Source organism: Antechinus flavipes, chromosome 6 (assembly GCF_016432865.1).
Source record: "Antechinus flavipes isolate AdamAnt ecotype Samford, QLD, Australia chromosome 6, AdamAnt_v2, whole genome shotgun sequence".
NCBI classification, from domain to species: Eukaryota; Metazoa; Chordata; class Mammalia; order Dasyuromorphia; family Dasyuridae; genus Antechinus; species Antechinus flavipes.
The window spans coordinates 40,864,205-40,889,514 of record NC_067403.1 but is presented as its reverse complement, the minus strand read 5'-3'; the positions used below and the strand labels follow the sequence as shown (position 1 = coordinate 40,889,514).

General features: G+C 41.9%; 1 protein-coding gene across 5 annotated transcripts in view; it reads left to right on the top strand.

Annotated features, from left to right (window-relative positions):
- Positions 1-25,310, top strand: part of HOPX (HOP homeobox) — a 39,439-nt gene that overhangs the window by 2,700 nt on the left and 11,429 nt on the right. For 2 of the 5 annotated variants that reach the window (XM_051967611.1, XM_051967610.1), the window contains exon 2: positions 22,906-23,063. In XM_051967611.1, coding sequence (XP_051823571.1) covers positions 22,920-23,063 — 144 coding nt within the window. In that variant the 5' untranslated portion in view covers positions 22,906-22,919. Of the gene's footprint in view, positions 1-1,612; positions 2,096-18,110; positions 19,419-22,270; positions 22,527-22,905; positions 23,064-25,310 lie in introns of those variants that run through there. The other 3 variants (XM_051967612.1, XM_051967613.1, XM_051967609.1) reach the window with 3 other exon arrangements.

The window sequence follows — 25,310 nt, the reverse complement described above, 5'->3', positions numbered from 1 at the left end:
CCAATTATATTGAAATAATTATCAAAAAAATTGTTAAATAATTCATAGACCCTAACTTAAGAACTCTCTGGCAATTCAATACCTTTCTTTTTCCAGGTGAGATGAGCTCCAGAGTACTAAGTTCGTTTTACCTCAGTTTACACATTTACCCCTAAAACAGTTAAGAAATAAAACAAGGCAGCACATGACTAACTTCAGGAATGAACAGCTCAAACAAGAGATGGATAGTCCTTAAGAGGAGAGAGTTCAAGTGCATTGGAGATCCTCCTGGTATTTCTGGCTTGTCAGAATCTGACTTTTCCATTTGTTAATGAGTCAGGGCTGTTTCTCAAGTGCATTCTTGATGCCCGTTCTGACTCCACAGGCTCTATGCCAGGGGGATTGTTCAGGGAGCTCAAAGGCGTGTTATTTAAGAATTGTGTTAATGCTTCAGTAGCAATGTTTCGAAAACTAAAGCTTCCTTTTGTTCTAATAGCATTTAGAATAAGCAAATGGATTACAATTACTGAATAGAATACATGAACAAAATAGATGCTAAAGTTCCATCAGCTACTCCCTTGGGAAATAAACTACAAGGATCCAATTCATGGATCTTTCTGCCATAGTAGGGGCCTTAAAAAAAAAAAAGTCACCATTTAGGGCCTGACCTAAGCTACATTGTGTATTAAGTGGTTTGACTTCATACCTTCCTTCGAAGCTTTCCAAGGCTCTTTTCTTCTTATCAGTTCTCCCTACACTGTGTACCTTTCGCCCTTATGGTGCCTAGGGGTGGAACATTAAGTGCCCCACCCAGGCCTCTTCTCTTGGGCAACAGTTTGAGTTCTTTCCCCCAGAACTCCTTTAACTTAAAATGTATTGTTTCTCTGTTTCATTCCCTCAAAAACTTACCAGATGACTCTTTGAAAAAAAAATCTGATAAATGAATCAAAGCCTAGAATATTAATAGCTAAAACAACTTCATGTGTTGCATCTGCCAGAGATGCTAAAAGCCAGAAGACTAAATTTCATATCCAAAAATATTGATTTCAAAGGGCAGGGATTTCAAGCCCTACGTGGCTCCCTTCTCTAAGGAAGAGATGAGGTTAGAGGCAATTTCCTTATCAGACTGAGGTAGTCAAACTATAGATAAGGCTGATCCAGCTTCCTTCTCCTAGTTATGGCCGCTCTGAGGGTAGCCTATGTTCATTAGGGGTGTCTGCCTTTCTGAGAGGATGTGTCACTACTTACACCGAAAATTGTTTTGGGATTGTGGGGGAGCAGCGTGATCCCCCGAAATCAGATTTCTGTTACAGACTCTACTTGTATACAGCCAAGGGAAAGAGAGCTCGGGGTCCTTTGGAATATAAGGCTGATTGCTGGAGATGGGGAGACCATTTTTAACGGAGGCCATGGAGGCCCAAAGAGACAAAGTGGGACATTCTGCTTTTCTTTTTTGCTGAGGCAATTGGGGTTAAGTGACTTGTCCAGGGTCCCATAGCTAGGAAGTGGTAAGTGCCTGAGGCCTATTTTGAACTCAGGTCCTGACTTCAGGACTGCTGCTCTATGCATTACACCACCTAGCTGCGCCTCCGCAGGACATTCTTAAATTGTGGGTCTTACTGATAGACTGAATAATGGAGAACTCCTCAAATGTTAGTTCCTTGTAGGTAGGTTGTGGAGCTCAAACCCCCTCCCCCACCTCAGAACCTAAGAGCTTATCAAACATTAAATGAAGATTCAGATTAAAAAAAAAAAATCCTGGGTAGGAGGAAAAACTAAAGGGAAGGACTAGCTCCCAAGTACGCCCCATCTGGAGCAAGTCCCAGCTCTTAAGTCCCTTTTGAAAAATCTAGAACGGGCTGGTCCGGAGCCCGCGTCCGGGGTTTGCCACCCTGAGAAGGGGCACCTGGTCCGGCGAGGTTGATCGAGCTCCCCAGACGCAGAGCAGACAGAGGCGGGCGCAAGCGGAGCAGCCACAGGGCTGAGGCACGGAGGCACAGAGTCCCGGGCGGCCGGGGCAGCGCTGAGTCCCGGGCAGAGAGCACCCCGAGGCTGAACCAGCCAGGCCGCCTCTGGCCACCCTCACTCCCACAAGGCAAGCGGAGATCCGGGCAAGGTGAGTCCCTGCGTCCTGGAGGAGCCCGGGGAGCCCGGCGCACGTCGGCGCTCCGGGAGACGCAGCCTGCGCTCCCGGGGGCCGGGTCTCCTAGCTCCGTCAGGCAGGCACCTAACGGCCCGGTTCTGCTCTGCCCAGAGCTTGGAGCCGCAATATTTGTTAAGGGCGGCCACGTAGCTGAGAAAATGAGAACAACTTCCTGGATCTTCCTTACCTACTTAAAACATTTTCCATGAAAAAAGGTTTCCTTCTTGATGCTCACTTCAGATCCTGCTTGAGGGATAGTTTAGCCGAAGCGGCACTAGATCTCTCTGCCTTTGGCTCTAGATCTCTGTCTCTCCAGATTGATTATCTCTGTGTGTCTCAGTTTTTCTCTGTGTCTCTTTGTGTATGTGTATGTCTCTGCTTCTCTCTTTGTGTATCTTTGACTGTGTCTTTCTGTCTCTGTCTCTGTGTCTGTCATTGGGTCTCTGTCTCTGGATCTCTCTCTGTGTATCTCTGTCTCCCTTTCTGTCTTTGTTTCTCTTTATGTGTGTGTCTCTTTGTTTCTTTCTTTGTCTCTCCCTATTTCCCTCTCAGTGTCTCTGTCTGTCTCTGTGATTGTCTGTCTCTGTGTTTCTGTCTCTGGATCTCTGAATGTCTGTCTCTGTCTGTTTCTGGATTTGTCTCTATTTCTGTCTATGTCTCAGTCTCTCTGTCTACATCTGTCTCTGTCTCTGGATCTCTGTTTCTGTTTCTGTATGTGTGTGTGTCTCTTTGTTTCTTTATCTCTCCCTGTTTCCTTCTCAGTGTCTCTATTTGTCTCTGTTTATGTCTGTCTCTGTGTGTGTGTCTCTGTGTCTCTGAATGTCTCTGGGTCTCTCTGTCTGTCTCTGGATCTATCTCTGTTTCTGTCTCTCTGTCCCCTGTCTATCTGTCTCTGTGTCTCTCTTTCTTTTTTTGTCTCTCCCTATCTATCTCAGTCTGTCTCTGTTTCCTTTTCAGTGTCTCCATCTCTCTCTGTCTCTTTTAGTCTCTCACTCTCTCCCCTCCTTTCCCCTAGTGATTAATAAATTATTCTTCCAAATGACACAATTCTTTTTAAAAGGCATCATGATGCCTGAATTTCACCTTCTATAACAAAACAACTACCTGGGAGATCAGTATCATCCTCCCTATAGCTCAATTTTTTTCATGTATAAAATGGAGTGTTGGACTCCATCACCTCTCGGGTCCCAATATCTTGGATCTAGAGCTAGAGAGCTCAGAAACCCTTTAATCCATTGTAGAGATGAAGGAACTGAAGGTTAATGAGTTGCTCAGCTCCCCTAAGTAGGAAACATCCAGTGCAGAGTTAGGACTCCAAAGCCAATACTCTGCATTGTGCCATGGTGCCTCCCCACTGTTGTTATGGCTTTGTAGATTATTAGAAAAAAGACACAGTGTAAGTGATAAGGACTCGGGACAGGGACGGAGCATGTATCATACCCTCAAACTGCTCCAATTTCTCAGAATCTAATTTCTCTCCTTGCTCACAAATGGCCCCGGTAGGCAGAGATCTGGTTTCTTTTAAAATTAGAGATGAATTCTTGCCTCTTTCCCTTCCCCCATTTATTTCCTGGTAATTTGTTTCTGATAATTTAGAAAGAGTAGTTTATAAAATGGAAACTTCAAAGTCCCTCCAGATCCAAGGTCTCTACTTATCTATGTGAATGGCCTCCAAATGAACTTAATAGTTCTTAACTTTCTGTCCAATGTTCAGTAAGAATATAAAGAATGTTGTACTAGTTCTCATTGTCAGCCTGAAGCTTTCTGGAGCTTTGAACACCATTTCACTCAAGGAGATCAGTTTAGCTAATCTATTTTGTTGATGTTTTTCCCATTTCCTTTCTTGCACAGTTTACTGATATCATTTTTAAAAATACAAAATAATGCATCTCTACTATATGCAACTTATTTTTATAAAAATTAGGTAATACAATGGATAGAGGAGTACTAGACCTGGAATCTTTCTGATTCTGACAACAAATACTTACTAGCTGTGTGGGCAAGGAAGCTAGGGAAGGGCTTCTTAAACTTTTCCCACTCACGACCCTTTTTTGCTCAAGAAATTTTTATGTAACCCTGGGTGTGTAGGTATATAAAATAAGTATGCATGTCAAACACTTACTTATAATAAATCATAATTTCGTGACCCCCCCCACATTCAGTTATGAGCCCCTATATGGGATCACAAGCCACAACTTAAGATGTTGGGGAGAGAAAGGGCGACTATCTAGTATCTAATATCTCTGACTCCAAAAAGGGTCCTACATCAATTTTTATAAATTCTCTATTAAATTTAGCTCAGCAGTCAGGCAGAGTAATATTGATAATATGATTACTGTCTTCTTTTTCTTAAATGAAATAATATTTATAAAGTGCTTAGCATAGGGCCTAGCATGCAGTAGGTTCCCTTTCTCCCTTCCTTTCTACTCTCTTTTCTGTATTAACTCCTTTAGCTAATATAACTATATATCATTAATTTATTATGCATAATATATTCCTTATGCACATAAAATAATATATTCTATATGCACGTAAACTATATGGCACTGCTACCACCAGCCAATATTTTCCAGACTTCTTTTCTATTGGATGCTTATACTGTTCCCAGCAATACAATACTTCCATTCTCTTACATCTATAATTCAATAACTTAAGGTGGAAAGTACCCATCATTTTATTATTTATTTATTATTCACAATTTCCATATAATGTAGAGTAGCATTACTGGTAAAAGTTGGGATTCATAAGGCAAGAATCTAAGAGGAAGGAATCATGAGGTAATCCTTTCATGATACACAACACCAATCGAGCCTTTATTAGCAGTGTTCCCCCTGGTCCTTAGTTCCCCTCAACTTAAAAGTAGAACTCGGGGAGGGTTCCAAGGACCTCCAAGATGCTAAAAAGTTATAAAGTGATATCCATAAAGAAAGGCCAAAGGAACTGAGATCGTTCAACTTGATAAAGAAAAGGCTGAAAATAGACAATAATGGGGCTTCAAATGTATAAAGGATAATTTATGTAAATGATCAGCTGTTTTCTGTTTCTTTTGGAGACAAAACCAGATGAAAAAAGAGACCCAAGCTGTAGTTATAGCATTTAGGCTTTTTATGAAGAATCCTCTCATAGTGGGAAAGATTGGAATGAATGAGTTGAGTCAAGTCCACTAGTGCTTGTGAAAGATGGAGCTTCGTTTTCTATATCTTAGCCTAAGAAATAAGATAGCCAAACATATTTTAAATGTGAAGAGGCTGAGATCAGATGATATCCTGAGACCCTTTCCTAAGAGTGGTCTAGTTCATGAGAAAGGGCAGTATTATGAAATCCGTTGTCCCCGACTAGCCTTCTGGCCATTGATAACACAACATGACAACGCCTTCTATCAGTTCACATTTCTAATTTGCATTGGTGAACCACCCCATCACTTCCAGATGCCATTTTCTTCAAATGCAAGGTACAGAGTGATGACTTGTTCTATACCTGAGAAACTAATTCTGCAGGAAAAGGGAATGGCATCCTTCCAAGGCACCTGAAATGGTAGATGTATTTATTGATTACTAGAAGGAATAATAAATTCATGAAAAAACATCTAGTAAATGCTCGCTAGGGCCAGGCCCTGGACTGAGGGATGAGAATCCAAATTTAAGCAAGCAAAAAAGTCCCTGTCCTAAAAGAGTTTACATTCTAAGAGAAGAAGACAGTAGGTAACTAGAGTTATAATGAGGGGAAGAAGAAAAAAAGGGAGAGGAAGAAAAAGAGAAAACAGAAGGAGATTGAAAAATTTTTAAATAACTCTGCATACTTTCTGATTTGCATAAATTTCAAAATATATAAACATTAGGAAGTGACAATAAAATAGGATCAGTTATTTTCTGGTAGCATTTTGTATCCACACAGCACTTAAATAGAATCACCTCCAATCGAAGCCCTCCATTGTAGTGAATAGAAACACTGGACTTGCACTTAGGAAGACCCAAGTTCAAATATGAGTTCAGATACTTATTACCACCTGATCCTTGGCAATCACTGTCTACCTCAGTTTTCTCATCAGTAAAATGGGAGTAATAATGGCACTTACCTCCTAGGATTATTGATCCAATGAGATAATATTTGTAAAGCACTTTGCAAACCTTAAAGTCCCATAAAAATGCTGATTATTCTTATTGTTAGTCCCAAGAGAAGTGAATAATTTTTTTTTTTTTCTGTAGAGAGGCTAGAACCATTGGAAAGAGAGAAACTTCCCTCTTTTTCTTTTCTTTTTATTCTTAATGTTTCTTTAGAAACTTCACATTGAACTTCAATATAAATTAATTAAACTTGCTTAGCAACCTCTGTCATTCGAATCTGATTAACTCGAATACTCTATTGTAGTTTCTGTGGCTAATTTCATTTGGAGACCTTAGTCAATGAGCATGAAGCAGACCGTCTGACGTGGTTTGTCAGGGGAAGAACTGGCACTGGAACTCTGATTTACAGCTGTCGGTTTAGTGCCTATTCACAGGATCCCAATGAGTTTGATTTTCCTCTGAATCATGAAGGTTTCCCCAAGCACTTGTTTCATGATGATGACAGATGAGTGACAGCTGTCTATCCTTAAACGTGGCTCAGATTATTTTCTGAGGATGCTCCGAGGCAGGAGGCAGGGAGTGAATATTCTGCCCTGATTTGTAGATGGAAAAAAGCTGAGTTAAACGAAGGGGTGAGAGGAATACAGGTTCACTTCACCCCGGGTAAAAACAAGCATGGAAACAACACAGCCAAAGCCAAAGGGTGACAGGGGGACAAGCAGCATGTGGTGCTGGACTTTGATGTGAGCTGTACTTGTGCCAAGAGATAGCAGGTGTATGGTAGTGAGTGCTAAAACACCCCATTGTTCTGGGCTTAGAAACTGGTTATCACACCTGGGCACTTTATGATCTAAAGATTTTTTTATTGCCACAAAAGGCACGTGGGGGGTCGAGTAGCTGCAATATATTATAGATAAAAAGCTGTACAAAAAAAGCGGTGAATCAAAGAGATGTATGACTGGGGGGAAATGGAAGCATTATCTATGGATGGTACACATATAACACTGGACATTCCCTGAAGGCTAAGAGCTCTGAAGCAGGGGACTTTGAACCTGGGGTCTTAGAATTTAATATATATATATATATGTATATGCATGGATGTACATTTGCATAAATATATGTACACTATGCAAAATGGGTGTATACCTATATATACATGTATGTATGTATATATATGTGTGTGTATGTCTGTGATTTGTTCAGAATTACAGTTAGTAAGTATGTGGTGCTGAATTTGAACTCAGGATCTCTGGACTCTAAAGCTCTTGCCCTATTCATTGCATTCCTTTGCTATTCCCCAAAATATATTTTTTGATAATTATATTTCAATATAATTGGTTTCCTGTAATGGGCTGAGGCTTGAGTTGATGCACTGAGGTCCCAAGCATGTGAGGCTAAATAGTAATTGGACCATACTCCATTAACATATATGCTTGGAGAAAGAATGGCCCCCGCCCACTCTTTGTGCAAGTCCCGATGTGTTGTATAGGAAATGACGATTCTGGTGGGTGGAGGCAGGGGAGGGAAAAAGGAAGGGGAGGAGAGACTGTTTTTGCTTTTTGCCATTGCGACGACCTTTCTATTTGTTTCTCTTCTTCGTTTTTTTTTTTTTTTTTTTTTTTGCTTTTGCTGAGGGGTTAAGTGACTTGCCCATGGTCACACAACCAGGAATTGTTAAGTGTCTGAGGCTGGATTTGAACTCAGGTCCTCCTGACTTCAGGGCTGGTGCTCTACGCACCCCCCTTCCTTTGGGCAGGCTCTCCTGGGGAGAGTTTATGGGTCGGCAAAGACAGGAGTTGAACCTTATAAAAAGATTGAATGTGTGGTGATCTTCATTATTGGAGAAAGTACTTATATCAGTGAGGTCACAGATCTACTAAAATGTTGGTGGCTTAATATTGTCCCTTATAAAAGCATATTCTTGGAAATACAAAGAATCTTTTTCTGAATTTTCTAAGGGGAAGCATAATCTTAAAAAAAAAAATGTCCATTTGTTTTAGGCAAGTTTAAAAACAAAATCCATAGGGATGGCAGAAATGTTTAAATTTGCTAGAGGAAAAAATGGGCCTGTAACTATCCTATTTTACCTATTTAATGATTATATAATTTCTGTGCATTCCAATGTCCTAAAGAAATAAATTCATTTATTTTAAAAAATTAATCATGTGAATTTCCTAGACCTAGAGATGAATGGGGCTTTCACAAGGTCACATGCATGAAAGATTTCAAGAAGTTTTTGTCTGAATGGACACACACACACACACACACACACACACACACAACAATAGGATGACAGTATTTTACAGCCAGCTTTCAATTATCTATGTGTGGATCAGCCAAATCAGATTTAAAATACTAGACTGATTTCCGTTGCTGGCAAGCGTGCTTTGGGCCATCTCTCCTGCCGTCAGCTCATGGGTATTCAGAGGAGAGAAAGCAAGTCATTTTGGCCTCAATAAAATAGAATCAGGAAGATAATTGGGCAGCCCCAAAATCATATGATGTATTCCCAAGCTCAACAGAAATTAGAGCAGATTTGCTAATGAGCCGCTGCTGTTTTGAATTACTCATATCATTGCTTCCCTACACAAGCAAGACAGCTGATTTTATAAGCTTCATATTTGCCTGTGTAATCCAAATTTCTCATTCAGCTGAACTGTTCTCATTAGCAAAGTGAAGAGATTTTCCCACAGTGCAAATCTTTTTTTCCTAATCCTCTAGCACATTTAGGGAGCAGGGATTTAGTTTTTGAGAAGGCTTGGGATTCCTTTGCTTCATTGGCTTAACCCCACCCAAGTTACCTGTTCTAAAAAGCCCCAAGCACATTACTCTGCATTGTAATCATCATTATAACATCCCTGTTGTTGTCATAACAGTTTGAGTTGTGGAGTGCCAGGGGAATGAACTTCCCAGAGGATGTAATGTGAATGAATGCTCAGAGAACAACACAGCAATCATGAGAACAGTACTTGGAGAAGGCAGGCACCCAAACACTATTCATTCTGGAAAACAGGTTGTATCCCACTGGTACAATGTAAGCGTCTTAAGGACACGATTCCCTTTTCATTCTGTCTTTGCACATTCGCCACCCAAACTCTACACAGTAAAAATTTAGCGTCATCTCCAGTCCAGATCTTCACATGGACTATCCCAACACAGTGATGATGACATCCCTTCCAGAACAAACCCAGCAGACATTAGTTTCTTTAAAAGTATTTGTGTGAAGACATCCCACGAGGCAAATTTCCATCATTTCTGTTCAAGCTGCCATAAAAACTGTGCCTTTTCCTCCCCCGCCTCCATCCATTCTCCAAATAAAAATCATTTAAAATTGTATCTTCCAACACTTAACTTTGAGACAACACCATCTCTTAAGAGACAAAAATAGCCTCTTGCTATCTCCACAGCCTCTTCTGTTCTCCTGCAGACTTCCCAATGAGATAACACTTAAACCCTCTTTGTTTGCTGACTGGAGATTCCCTGAATATAGCAGGGAACATACACAAACCTTTCGCACCTAATCACCAGATGCAACACTCAGGCTCAGAATATTTCCCCAGCATTGTCACTGTCTCGCCAGTGCTATGAGATGGGTTACAGAGGAGTCAGTATTCTGACCTGCTTTGCAGATGGAAAAACTGAGCTCAGCCGATTGCATTAAGTAGAGGGATTTGTCCATTGGCTCTGCTCGGCAAGCCAGAGAGGTACCTGGAGTATCTGAATGATTTTAATATGTCTTCTGCTTACTGAGATGATTTAAATCCAGATCACTTCAGAGTAATGGAAAAAGTAGAATGTTAGAGCTAAAAGTCACCTAGTTCAATCTCCTAATTTTTCTGGGCCATCTAAGTCTTGGTGGGTTTTTTTTTCTTCCAGCTTAAAATAGATCTGTTCTTCCTGACTCTATGGTTCAGAGTGTGATACTATGGCATTATTACTACATGGGCATTTGAAGTTCATGGGGTGTTCAGGGTGGAGTAGCACCTCTAGTGTGAGGGCTTGCTGAGCCTTTTTAAGGCCTGCTCATCTACCTTTCATGTCCACTAGTCACTCAGTTCACATTTGTGGCTCCGAGAAGCCCAAATCACACTCATTGGCCATTGGGTAAAATGCTCTCAGGTGGCAGGCTAAACCAGGTTGAGGAGCAGGTCTCAAACCCATTCATGAATTAGGGGATATCTACCCCAAGTATATGAAGGCTTCCCTTAAAGGAATAGGAAATTAGAATAATTTGTTCCTATGGGCCATGAATGTGACTAAAGCAGGTGCTGTGGATAGCTTAGAGCTTGTTCAGATGTCTAGAAGCCAAGATGGTTCAGTGCATTCCAGGACATTACCAGCCATCTTGATTTTTGTCCTGCATGGGATACAATGACTCTGGATTCAATGACTCTGAATGCAATAACTAGATTCAATGATTCTAGATTCAGTGACTCTGAATGCAATGACTAGATTCAATGACTCTGGATTCAATGATTCTGGATTCAATGACTCTGGATTCAATGTCTGGATTCAATGACTCTGGATGCAATGACTCTGGATTCAGTGACTCTAGATTCAATGACTCTAGATGTAATGATTCTAGATTCAATGACTCTGGATGCAATGACTAGATTCAATGACTAGATTTGATGACTTTGGATTTAACGATTCTAGATTCAATGACTCTGGATTCAATGACTCTGAATGCAATGACTCTGGATTCAGTGACTCTAGATGTAATGAGTCTGGATTCAATGACTCTGGAAGAGAGAATGAGGCAATGAGCAAGTCAAGACATCATCCTGTGCTGTTATTGGTCCCTTCCAAAACAGAGGGCTAACAATAACACAAATCTTGCCACAGTAAATAAGTAAATAAGGGATGCCTTATTTACAAATGTCCCTTATAGATAGTTGCACACACACACACACACACACACACACAGACACATACACACTCCTACATCTCTATACACTCTCATACCTCTACCTAAACTGCTTTGGCCACTGTCCATTCATAAGTTTGCAATTATCTAAAAAGAGATGATGGAAATGTTATTTTCAGTCAAGACTTAAGCATTCATCCTTTAATCCACCCATTTGTTTCCTAACAAGCTAAATTCAATATCATCGCTTAATTTATACCATATACCAGCAAAGAAACACACAGTCAATTACTGTCTTTTCGATTTGCACAGGTTTCCACATGCAAAACTCTGGACTAGCACAAAAGTTGAACTGTCTCTGAAAAGGGATCAGCTTTTATACAAAGCATTTTATACCCTAGGTTCGATGAATGAGTGATTCATTGCTGGAATTTATGTAAAGCTCTATTTATAACAGCTTTCCAGTGTGTCTTATTATTGCCTCTAAGTGACTGTAAATGGTCTGACCCTGGTGGAGCAGGGGTAGGGGATGGGGGTGGAGAAAAGACTCTTCTAACAGCAGTTTTTGTGAAAAGGGAGTGGGGGGTAGTGGAAAGGTTACCAGACATGGAGGCAGGAAAATGTAGCTTCAGACTCCTTCTTTAGATACTTATTTCCTGAGTGATCCTGGGAAAGACATTTAATCTCTCTGCCCCTGTTTTCTCATCTCTAAAATGAGGTGGTCAGACTTTATAACCTCTAAGTTCCTTCTGGCTCTGATATTATGATCTATGAAGATAAATAGAATCACTGAACTAGCTACTTAAGTAAGTAACCTCGATCTGACAGCTGGAGAGAGTAACATTTTGACCACTGTACAGAAAGTTAGATATTATTCAACCTTCTCTATTTTTGTAGAATGGTTTTTACTTCCAGAAGGTTATTATGAATCCATTCTCCACCAACTAAAGAAGTACGTGGGACAGAGCTGGGCGGGCTCGCCCGACTGGTACAATCTGAAACAATTGGTTAGTCCATCACGCTGGGTCAGGAACTGTTCTGCTCTGCAAGGTCACCCAGCATCCCACAGACTCCAGACGCAGACTAGTTAGACATCAGTAGTCTTACATCCCTGGCCCTTGGCCAAGATATCTCCTCCCTTTTCTGCCTTCTTTGTCCCCTCGGTGCATTCTTTCTCTGCTCTTAAGAATGGGGATGAGATTTACTGTGTGTGATTCAGCTGTAAACTGAATGGACTCTGTTGTTCCCACTTACGAGAGATGTGCTTTGGCAGGATAATTCATGGGGTTAAGACAACAACAGCAAAACACCCCAGAAGGCACAGGAGGAACCTAAGGGATCGTTCCAGATTTCACTTTTTTGGTTGGAACACGTCTAACCTTGGCTGTGGCGAGGAACGGATGCCGTCGCTGAGGCTGTTGCTTAAACCAGCCCGTGATGATGACCATCGTTGCCCGCACACAGAATGGTTTGATGGAAAAAACTGGGCAATGAAGAGAGAAAGATGAGTTATTAGAAGCATCAACACTCCCCTTCAAAAAATATTCTTTTTCTGACCACTATGCATTATATATGAATATGAATCTTAATCCATCCTTTATGGAGATGGGAGGTCCACAGGTGTGGCACATTATACATATTTTTGGATTTTTTTCAATGTGTTGATGGCTTGTGATAACTTTTTCCTCCTTTTTTCTTTTCTTTAAGAAAATTCCCATGTGTTATCTGTTATCTGAGAAAGGTTTTCTGGAAGGGAGAGGAAGAAGGATCCTGGGGGAAATAATATTGATATAAAAAACAAGTCATCAATAAAAGTTTATTTTTCTAAATAATAAAAATTTTGAAAGTAAATTATAAAAAAAGACCCTTCCATTAGGATCCGGAAGATATGCTAAAATACATAATATTATAATTATAATATATTGCATGCATATATATATAAACACATATACACATATGCATAGGAAAATAAATACTGTACACTGTGCACCTATGTGACCTTGGATAAATCAGTTCAAGTCTCTAGGACTCAGTTTCTTTAACTGTAGAATAAGGGGAAGTGGGATTAAATGACTTCTAAAATCTGGTTCTAAATCCTGTGATCCTTTTTAGCTCCAAGCCTATGATCCTGTGATCAAGTTTACTGATTCAAACCAATGCATTTGATCCATCCACTCAAATGTCAAAGAGCAACAAGAGTCAATACTGCCTTTAGTTAAGCTTAATACTAAACACTTGAGCTTACAAAGTAACTTTGTAGATGGTGCTAGGCTGGAAGTCAAAATGATCTAGGTCCATAATCCTGGAAGCCTCTAACACTAGGTGGGAAGGTCACTTTATCTCTTTTGAGACATCCCTTCATCATCTCTAAAATGGAAATAATATGCATAACAGCTACATCACAGAACTGGGAGGAGGGAAGCTCATCTGGAGATTGTCTGTGTTAACCATTTTGCAAACCTTAAAGCTTTATAAATAAATGTCATTATCAATACCCATATTATCAAATCTACAAATATAAATTAACCATCAATCTAGTCCTTTATTCAAAGGGATTTATGAGTTTGTCAGTGGAGATCACCACATAGTACATTGTCTCACAGGCATTTTTAATTCTGCTTCCATCTATAAAGTGAGACAGCTAGATGGAGAAGAGGATAGAGTTCTGGGGCTGGAAAATCTCAATTCAAAGAAATTCAGTTCAATAAACATTTATTAAGTGCCTCCTATGGGTCAGACACTATGCTAAAAGATAGATAGATAGATAGATAGATAGATAGATAGATAGATAGATAGATAGATAGATGGATGGATAGTTGGATGGTTGGATGGATGGATAGATAGATAGATAGATAGATAGATAGATAGATAGATAGATAGTTGGATGGATGGATAGATAGATAAATAGTTGGATGGTTGGATGGATGGATGGATAGATGGATGGACAGATAGACAGAAAGATAGATAGATAGATAGTTGGATGGTTGGATGGATAGATGAATCTTGTATACACATAGTAGTTTGCATGTCACATTGCCCATTAGAATATAAGCTTCCTGAGGCTAAGGATCATGCATATATTTTATTTGTCTTTCTTGGAGTCCCCTGTGCTTGATACAAACAGTAACTATTTAATCAATGCTAGATGAAGGACTGATTGATTGACTGTAGGGGACATTGCAAAGGGGCACTTAGTCTGAATTTACAGTATAATGGTCAGTACATGCACAAGTGAATAAATGGAACATACAAGGTTAATATTAATTAAGCCAAGGAGCCAAGATCCCTAGAACATCAAGCTGCTAGCCTAAAGGGATTTATTGCTAAGTGGTGTGGATTTTGAAAACTATGGAATCATAACTAAATCTGACATGTTTACTTGACAAGCTTTGGGAATAGGAGGTAATTAGAATCACTGCTATAGTCACCAATGACCAATGGAAATGGTACATTTTCTTCATTTACATGTTGACATTTCTCTTCCTTCTTTCTTTATCAAGAAATACTCTACATGTTCGTAAGGACACAGTGTACCTTACTCACTTGATGTATTTTTGTTTCTGTTATCCTAGGTGAAATGGGAGGAGTTATGATTCTGCTGGCTTCTAGCCTCACCTTGTGAGCTTGAATAAACTTGCCAAATTGTTTGCGTCTTAATCAAAGCCAGGATTAGGATCAGGGTTAGAGTTAAGAGCTAAGGTAGGCAGCCACTAAGGTGCATCATGTGGAGATTGTTGGGAAGAAGGCTATTACCAGAGACAATACAATAGTTTTTAAACATACTTTAGAGCCAGAAAATTCTGCTTTTGGATGGGGAGATTTTTCATATATATATATATATATATATATAATATATATATATATATATATGAACAGCACACTATCAGAGCTAAACAGATAATAGATACTGTGAAAAACATAATGGATGCAATAAATGTGGCAGCTGCAGAAAAAAGGATTTATATATATATTTATATGTGTGTGTGTGTGTATTGTTTTTTACATCTTTGGAGTTTTCCCAAGTATCTTTCTTCCTGTCTCAGAGCCATCACATATAACAAACAGCATTTTTAAAGACAAAAAAGAAAGAAAGAAAAAGAAGAGAAAAAATCAGTACAACTGATCAGTGTGTTGGAAATATTTATATATATTTTATATATATTTTAAGAGTAGTCAAGTTGTGTTCATTATAGTAAAGGTTTAAATAGATGTACAGGGAACACTACTTTTAAATCTGGCCTAGATCAGGATATAAATGTTTTATAATGGTCTCAAATCCTTCATCTGTAAAATGAGTCTTAAAAAAGAAGAGGGATTATTTTTCCTTTCCCTTCCAAGTTGAAGAGAACCTTACTAAGAGAGCAAGAAAGCTCTTTTGAGAAGCTGGTTTAAGGTCTAGGTGGAAGAAGTGATGAGGCAGCATAGAAGGAAGGAAGGGGAAGAAGTAGCCAGAATGAACGATGGTTGAAATGGGCACTACTCGCCCTCTTCTCCCATCCCAATTCACAATTAATTTTTTTTGCTTTCTTATTAAAGTGTAAATAACAGATGCTGTAGTCTCACTTGGGGACAGGAGGAGAGGAGGAAAGTTGCGCTTTAGCAAGGATTAAAACCTAAGCTAAAGTAATGAACCATTTTGGCAGAATTTCAAGCATCCATGAAGCAAAGATCTTGGGGGGATCAGAGAAGACTTTGTCTCCCTAACATCATGTCATAATTCCCTATTCTGAGTCCTGGTAACGTCCCTGCCTTTATACTTTGAACAAGGCCATTTCTCTGTGCCTCCATTTCTCCATTTGCAAAATAGGGAATCCTATTCTTGCCCAACCTCACAATATTGCTGTGAAAGGAAAGGAAAATCATCTCTGTGAAAATGCTTTGAGTTGACACGCTACATGTCATGGGAGTGAAGTTCACCCACTAACGGACATTACTGAAGAGTATTTGGTTCAACATTAACACGATTTGCAATCCAAGGCACAGTCTGAAATATTTCTCCTCTTTTCTTCCTTACTCAATCATTTTTATTCACTCTGTTGTTTTCTGTTGGAAATTCTGGCATTCACTAGATTTGGCTCTAGCCAATAGTTCCATATTTGGTGTAGTTAATCACTTCTTATAAATGTGGATCCAAGTCTCAAGCCTCAGGAGTTCTACAGAAAGGGAAAAATGAAAAGAGCTCTTAGTGTCACGCCGACAAAGGATTGGGGTTTGGGTCCCAGTTCTGCATTTGGAAAGTTTACTTTGTGTGGCTCATAGAACTTTTCCATCCCCTTCTGCCATGAACCAGTAAACACAAGGAAATGCACAGGCCTGGGTCAACCACAGGTATTTATGAGAAATGAGTGGATAAATGCAGTCTTGAACAGGCTAGAAGAACTCACTTGGGACTGGGTGCCAATCACATCCAGATGGAGTTAGGCAGAGAAAGGTAACGACTAGTACCTCCACATCCCCTGCATCTGTATGTCTCTCAGTGTTCCAGCCACCTGAGCAGTAGCTCTTGATTTAGAAAAAAGGGAAGGAAGGAAGATTGAAAGCAAGAGAGAAAGGAAGAGAGGAAAGAAGGAAGGAAGGAAGACAGGGAGAGAGGGAGGAAGGAAGGAAGAAAGGAAGGAAGGAAAGGAGGAAGGAAGACAGGGAGAGAGGGAGGAAGGAAGGAAGAAAGGAAGGAAGGAAGAAAGGAAGGAAAGGGAAAAAAGAAAAGAAAACTTTATCTTCTGGCACTTGCTCCTTTTTTGAGTTTTCACTTCACCAGTACCTCTAGAGGCTTGGATTTCAGGAGAGGAGTCACAAACTGCCATGACAAAACCTACTGCCAGCAACCCCATTGCTACAGCTGCTCTCTCCCAGATGCTCAGTGTGGCTGGAGTGAAGCTCTTCTCTCTTTCTCAGTTCTTTCTCTTGAACATCTTAGAAAGTTTCACCTCTCCAGCTTCCTCTTTTCATGAACTGGGGAGGAATACAACTCCCAAGATCATTAATAGCCAGGCCCCCTCACCAGGAAATCGGACCAAGTCTTGGCAGGACTGTTCCATGCAGAGTATGTGATGCTATTATTGCCATGGCCAATGACTAATCAAAGTGTTGTCTCTCCTTGAAAATAAGGTAAAGGAACTCAAGGAACAGTTCTCCAGATTATTTTTAAGGAAAATGGAATCTTTCTGGTTCTGGAATCAGGAAAACCTGAGTTCAAATTCAGCTTTACTTTGCCCTTTCTTTCTTTCTTCCTTCTTCCTCTCCTTCCTTCCTTTTTCCCTTTCTTCCCTCCTTCCTTTCTCTCTCCTTCCCTCCTTCCCTTCCCTCCTTCCTCCTGTCTCTTTCCTTCCTTCCTCCTGTCTCTTTCCTCCCTCCCTTCCTCCCTCTCTTCCTTCTTTTCTTCCTTCCTTCCTTCCTTCCTCCCTCAGTTCCCTCCCTCCTTTCTTCTTTCCTTCTTTCCTTCCTTCCTTCCTTCCTTCCTTCCTTCCTTCCTTCCTTCCTTCCTTCCTTCTTTCCATAGAATTCCTTAACTACTTCAAAACTTCAAAGATGAAACTTCTCTTTAGATCCTCCTGCCATTTAAATTATGGAAGAATTTCATGATGGGGGTCAGGGAGAATGGCCAAGAGAGAGTTGATACTCAGGGTTAGGAGGAGCATAGCAAGAGACTGCTTAGCTGCCATTGATGAATTCAAGTCACTAGACCCAGAAGAGCTTTATTCTTAGATACTAAAAGAAGTTATGAAGAACATGAGAAGTACCACTGGATTAAAAAAGACAAATTCCCCATTTTCAATAAAGAGAAAAGAAAACGGAGCGTACAAACTTTAGGCCAGTGAATTTGTCTTCAAAACTTAGCAAAATTCTAGAATGTATTCTGAAGGGCTGGTTAATGAGCATTTAGAAAACCAAGCAGTGGTCATGAAGAGGTAGAATTGCTTCCTAAGAACAACCGTGACAGATTAACACCTATTTTTGGATAGGGTTATTAGACTGGTAGATCAGAACAATGCTGAAGATAGATTTTGCTGAGATTTTAGGGAAGCTTTTAACAGCGTCTCTCATGTTTTTCTTGTAGATAAGATAGGGACATGCAGATTAAATAATAATAAAATCGGGCTGTGGAGTACTTGGCTGACGGGAATCCCAGGAAATCCAGAGCCTCAGAGTGGCCCTGTGCAGGAGAGCCAAGCCCCTGAGCAGTCCGCCCCAGAAGGAGGAAGAACCCCTTGGAATTCCTCCGTGACCAGCCTCAGTTCCACAACAGTCAGCAGAACCCAGCCTTGGGGCCAGGAGAACCCCCAGTTACTGCAGCAAATCAGCAGGCACCAGAAACAGCTCATCCAGATGTCGAATGAGCCCACGGGAGAGCTGGCAGACATGTCAGATGTAGAGGGGGAGGTTGGGGCCATTGGTGAGGAATCCCCTCAGATGAACAACATCCAGCTCACGCCACAGGACAAAGAAGCCATAGAGAGGATGAAGGCCCTGGGGTTTCCTGAGAGCTTCATAATCCAAGTCTACTTGGATTGTAATAAGGATGAGGAACTGACAATGGATATTCTCGATGGAGATGATGAAACACTTTGGTGATGAGTGATGCAGGGAGAGAGGAAGGGAAATTGAGCTCAGCCGCAAACTTACCCCCCACTGCCGGCAAAAACGTTTTATAGAAGAAAACAAATATATATATATATATATATAATAAAAGTAGTACAATAATAAAAAAAATCTTTCAAAAAGCAAAATCACACCAAACCCTTCTATCTGTAATGGTTTTCCGCAATAATTCTGTAGAACTAAATCAATAAAAAAAAAAAATTCAGGGTTTCCATTCTCTTCGACCTCTATGCTTATTGATTACTTTCTCTTCCAAAGATCCCGTTTGGTGTTCAATGTCCTTGATAACATATCCCCCTTCTACCCCTCCAGTCCTCTTATATCTTAGTCTCTCTAAGACCGTCTTCTGATCTGGTGAGACCTTGTTCCACCAAAAAAAAAAAAAAGAAGACATTCCATCTCTTGGTTCTAAGGCAGGGGTCCTCAAACTACGGCCCGCAGGCCAGATGTGGCAGCTGAGGACAATTATCCCCCTCACCGGGACTATGAAGTTTCTTTATTTAAAGGCCCACAAAACAAAGTTTTTGTTTTTACTATAGTCCGGCCATCCAACAGTCTGAGGGACAGTGAACTGGCCTCCTATTTAAAAAGTTTGAGGACCCCTGTAAGCATTTTGTCTTCCCTGACTTCCTTTAAGTCTCTGGTAATCCTATCTTCTCTGGAAACCTTTCTTCCATCTAGTTTTGTTGCTCAAAATTATTTCCTTCATCTTGTTAAATGCCTAACAGCACCCATGCTACAATAAAAACTGTCTGTTTAAAGCTGATTTTAAGAATATCTTTCTTCCAACCAAATTGTTTGTACTACTTTCTCAAAACCAAACTTTTAAATGGTTCTCTTGCTGATGGTTTTTCTCTCTTTGATATACACTCTCATTGCTTGCTTTATAGGGTCAAGATTACTACACTTATTTGTTTTATTTGTTTCATTTTAAAAGGGGGAAAAGAAAAGAAAACACAAACATTTAATAAACTAATATATTCTGCAAGAGAGAGCCTGGGCTGTGATAAAAGGTAGAGCAGATTTTGCAACTTAGAATGTCCACACCCATTTCCTCTGACAATTTTTTTCTCTTCTTTCCTTCTTCATTTTTTTTTTAGTCAATAATAAACCTTGTGCAAAAGGGGAGCTTGTTGAGGTGCATGCTTGGAATTGATTCTACCTCATGGTAGCCTGATCAGATTAAGTGGGCTAGTCCATCTAACTAAATGAGTCCCTTTAAAAGAACTAGAAGCTACTTCATGAAATCTAATACAAGGTACTGTAACAGGAAACCAGAGAAATCTAATGCAATAAAATGCACCTGATCAGATTTAAGAGCATCTGTGACCCTTCGCTTCAAATGACAAAGAAGGGCAAAGCTAGAGCAGAAAGGCCCATCATTATAACAGGGTTTTGCAGCAAGAAAAGCATCTAGATTTAGTAATGGCCATCCTGGATTTCGTGAGCACATTGAACATCCCTAAAGGTTTCTTCAAAGATTCCTATAGTCCAGGCAGACTGGATGCTAAGGGCTGGGATACATACCACATAGTTGTGTGTGTGTGTGTGTGTGTGTGTGTGTGTGTGTGTATACTTCAGAGTATAATCCACTTACTTTGGAAGGACATTTAGGTGGCTTTCCTGGATTAGGAAAAAAATTCCGGAGAACAGTTCTTCACCCTCTTGTGTGGACCAGCCAGATTTTATTTAAATTGTATGTTTTAGAAAAATGGAGGAATACATCTGGCTTTGAAATGATGCCTAAAGTTTTTTTCCAAAATACCATGAATTGATGCATTATTTATATTCCTGGATAGCTTTGTTAGCTAATTACCAGCTGAAGGACTCCATAAATAGGTGGAAGTTTAAGGCTTAAAGATACATAGGAGGGTAGGATCATAAAGGAATGAGACCATACCAACTCAAAACTATAGCAACTTCTCGTGGTCACTGTGGTAAAGTCAAGCATCATATCCTTTTAAGAGCTTTTTTTTGGGGGGAAGGATGTTTTCAATTGTATTTTTCACTTCTCCCCTTATGACCTCTACATTCCAGCCCAATGGAAGTCCCAGTTATTCGTCTCCATTCATCTTTTCTCCAAGAATTTTCACAACCTCTATCCCAAGCTCAGAATGTATATGTCCTCTTTGTTTCTCAGAAACTTTGTCCGTCTTAGAAACTCAACCCAGGTGCCACTTGTTCCATGAAGCCTTCCCTGACCATCCCGTTATCTTCCTTTTATATTCATGTCGTGTCCCCCAAATTAGGGTAAGCTTCTGGAGTGTAGGAACTGTCTCATTTTGAATTTATACATCCCATGCTTCGCAAGTAATATCTTACACTGAAATATTTGTTCAGTTGAGATAGACTGAAGAATTTAGAATCACAAAAATTGCTGAAAATATCATAGTACTATCATTGTTACCTCACCTAGAGCAATCTGTATTTTAACCATTAAAAATTAAATTTTATTTTTAATAAGCAAATATCCACCTCCCTCCTTCTCTTTTCCTCCAATTAACAAACCCTCAAAAATAGAATCAAGAAAAAAAATTCTCCATTGACCATATTGTAAATGTGTGTCAGTATGTGTACCTATCTCTTCCACCGAGTCATTTGGGAATCCTGTTTCATCATGAGTCCACTGGAATCACGGTTGGTCAGAGTTCTAAGTCTTTTAGAATTGTTTGTCTTTCTGATATAGTTGTCAGTGTATGAAGTGTTTACTTGGTTCTGCTAACTTCACTTTGCATCAGTCTATAAAAGTCTTTCCAGGTTTCTCTGAAGCCATCCCTTTCATCATTTCTTACAGCACAATAGTATTCCACGCTATTTACACAGCCACAGCTAATTCAGACATTCCCCAAACGATGGGCACCTCTTCAGTTTCTAATTCTTTGACGCCAAAAAAAAAAAGATATTTTTGTGCATTTTGTTTGTTTTACTTTGTGCCAATCCCTTCCTCAAACTGCTGTCTAATTCCTCCTTCTCCTTCCTCTCTTTTCCCTCCTCTTTCCCTGCTGAGTGAAACATATTTCTGTACCCAACTCTTTTGATCATGAGGATGAGGTTCAGTGCCAGCTGCTCTCCCGCCCTCCCCCGTCCTTTGTATAGACTGCTTGGCACCTCATTAAGAAGACTTATTGACTGTGGTCCATTCTAATCATCATCCAAGAGACCCATCAAGTGGACTAGGAAATTACTGGGGGGGGGGGAGGGAGAAGGAGAGGGGGGAGAGTATGGAAAGGGGCTTTCAGGGCAACAGGAACTCCTAACAATGAGATGACTTTTAGAAGTGACTCGACCAGATACACAACCCATATGGGACAGAAGTGGGAACTGATTCAAGGGTTTAAAGCTTCCAGAACTCCTGGTTATTGGAATTTGGGGAGGTGACCGGTTACGGGCTTTTTACAATAAAAAGATCCAAAGTGGAGGTTTTCCGCACTAGCCCGAGGCCTCTGTCCGGGACTCCCCCCCTCCCATCAGCCTTAGTTTTATGTCCCGAAGCCACGCTGAGTGAGTGCTGGCAGCTGGGGCTGCCGCCCGTCTGCCAGACGCGCTCGCTCCAAGCTCTGGCTTCTTCGGAGCTGCAGGACCTGGAGCTGCGCCCGCCACACGCGAGGTGATGGGAAACAGCGAGCGATTTTCGTGGGCAACGTCCAAAGGGAACGTTTTCTTTGCCTGGTTCCCAAGCCTGGACTTCTTCCTTCTGGCCGCCCTCCCTTCTTAGGGGCTGGGCCCCCTCCTCTCCTCGGCGAGGGGCTCTGGAAAGCGAATTTAGGACCCACTTCACCCTTGCTCCTGAAGGAGGAGGGAGATTGGGGTCATCCTCTAGACTCCCGCTCGCTACCCCAGGACCTTGGCAGGGATGGAATAAATGCCGGGAGAGGTGAGCGGGAGGCGGGAGAAAAGCTCCAGGAGGAGAGGCGACCGGGAAGGCTGGGGGGAGAGTGGACACCCCCTTTCCTCCCGGGCTGAGCTCGCCGAAGTGAGACTGGGCGAGGGCGGGGTGGGGGAGAAGGGGGACCTCCCACATCCCGAGGGCTGGGCTCCGCGGGGAGCCGCCCAGCCCCGAGCCGGCCTCGGGGCCACAATCAGCAGGCTGGGGGTGAGCCGAAGTCCAGGCTGTGGAGATCTAAAAGCGTCAGCCTCAGTCCGCGCCGCCTCCCCGGGACTCCCGCACCTCAGCACCTCGGGGGGCTCCGGGAGCCAGCCTGCCAGCCTGCAGTCTCACCCTGCCTCCGCCCTGTGCTTTTCTCCCCACCTAGCGGCCGCAGGGACCATGTCCACGGAGCAAGTGAACGGCCTCACGGAGGAGCAGTTAGGGGTCCTGGAGGACAGCTTCAACAAAGGCAACAAATACCCGGACCCCACGACGCTGCTCCTCATCTCCGCCGAGATCGGCCTCAGCGAGGAGCAGACCGAGGTGAGGTTGCCCCCTCCCCACCTGCCCGCCTGCCTTTGCTTCTTCCTATCCGTCTGCCCTTCGCTCCCTCCTGCCCACCTACCTGCCCGCCTGCTTTTGCTCCTTCCTGCCCGTCTAACTTTGCTCCCTACTTGCCCGCCTACCTGCCCCGTCTGCCTTTGCTTCTTTCTGCCCGTCTGTCTTTGCTTCTTAGCAGCCCGTCTGCCTTTGCTCCCTACCTGCCCGTCTACCTGCTCATCTGCCTTTACTCCCTACCTGCCCGCCTACCTGCCCATCTGCCTTTGCTCCCTACCTGCCCGCCTACCTGCCCCGTCTGCCTTTGCTTCTTTCTGCCCGTCTGTCTTTGCTTCTTAGCAGCCCGTCTGCCTTTGCTCCCTACCTGCCCGTCTACCTGCTCATCTGCCTTTACTCCCTACCTGCCCGCCTACCTGCCCATCTGCCTTTGCTCCCTACCTGCCCGCCTACCTGCCCCGTCTGCCTATGCTCCCTCCCCAGCCTGTTTATCCTTACCAGATGGCTGCTAGCCTCTTATCATTCTCTACGTTTCTGCCTTTCTATCTCCTCCCCAGCAGTTTATCCCGAACCCCAGCCCCACCGCACCCATGACCAGCGCCTCTGGCTCCATCTCTTGTCATCACCTCCCTGGCTGTGCTTGCCCCCCAACGCTAGGCTGGGCTGCCACCAGTGACACCTTTTTCTCTCTGCCTTTCCTTCCACCCACTTTCAGGTCAACCAATCATTCTACTAGACTTTATTAAGCACCCACTTGTGCCAGGCCTGTGCTGGGTGCTGGGGACACTGGCCCAAACCACAAAACATTCCCTGCTGGCAAGGAGCTGGTCTACCAGAACTCCTCTTCTTAAGAGTTCCCAAGAGAGAAGGTTCTTAAACTGTGGGTCTTGTAACTGAATGTGAGGGTTGTGAAATTATGATTTATTATCAATAAATATACCTAGTTTTATATATCTAGATAGTCAGGGTCGCATAAAAATTTCTCCAGAGAAAAGGGGTCAGGAGTGGAAAAAGTTTTAAGCTCTAGAGTGTTCCACATTTTCCTTTCAGACAAACCTTCCCTTTCCTCCCATAAACCATCATCTCCACGGCTCCTTTTCTCTGCCTTTTCTTGTTATCTTTGCTTTCCAATTCCAAAGTCAAGAGTTTTGCCTTCCTCTTTGGGCTGTCAGCCTGTCACTCAATGGATTTCCCAGCAGCACATGCAACTGGGCTGACTCTCCTTGACTGCTCCCTGCACCTTCACACTTCTGGCCATTTGAATCATCTTTAGTGCACAATCTCTGCTCCCCGGCCCCCTTCTGCTGCACCCATTTTCAGAGCCTGATGTTTTTAAGTCTACTTCCTGTGATGTTCATAGAACCAGAGTCACAGAGATGGAAAAATCCTTTAAAACCTAAGGGAAGCTAAGTCCAGATGAGTTAATTTATCCAAGGCCACACAGCTGCTTAGTGGTAGAGCTGAGACAAAAAAATCTTAAGTTTCCTGCCACCCATTCTTTCTAGCACAACACTGCTGTACTTTGCTTTAAAAAATGCAAAAATGCAATTTTAAATATGCACATGTATGTGTACATATATGTACATATATATTGAGAGCTCGAGAGAGAAAGAAGAGATGAAAGAGGAGAAGGAGGAGGAGGAGGAGGAGGAGAAAGAGGGAGAAAGATTTGAGTTCAAATTAAGAAAATATTCCTGACTAAGGATAGTCAGCTGAGTTCAAGTTACCAAGCATACATCAAGCACCAACTACATGCAAAAACACTGTGGTAGGTGTGGGCATAAAATGATAAAATGAAATATTCTCTGCCCTCAAGAAAGATGTTTGGGATTAGGGTGGGGAGATAAAAGGTAATTTTGAGGCTGAAAGAGGCCGAGGGCATTTCAGGCAGAATGTTTTAGGAATATTTGAGTAAGGAGAGAGCCTATCAGGAGTCCTCAAACTAAGGCCCGCGGGCCAGATGCAGCAGCTGAGGACGATTATCCCCCTCACCCAGGGCTATGAAGTTTCTTTATTTAAAGGCCCACAAAACAAAGTTTTTGTTTTTGCCGTAGTCCAGCCCTTCCTACAGTCTGAGGGACAGTGAACTATTTGAGGACTCTGGAACTGCTGAAGAGATCTGGAAGGACTATATGGTGGAAATGGTGCCTGATTGGAGTCTAGAGGAAAAATAGGGAAAGTAGAGATATGGAGTAAGGCGTGTTTTATTCTTGGTTGATATTTTAAGTTAATACA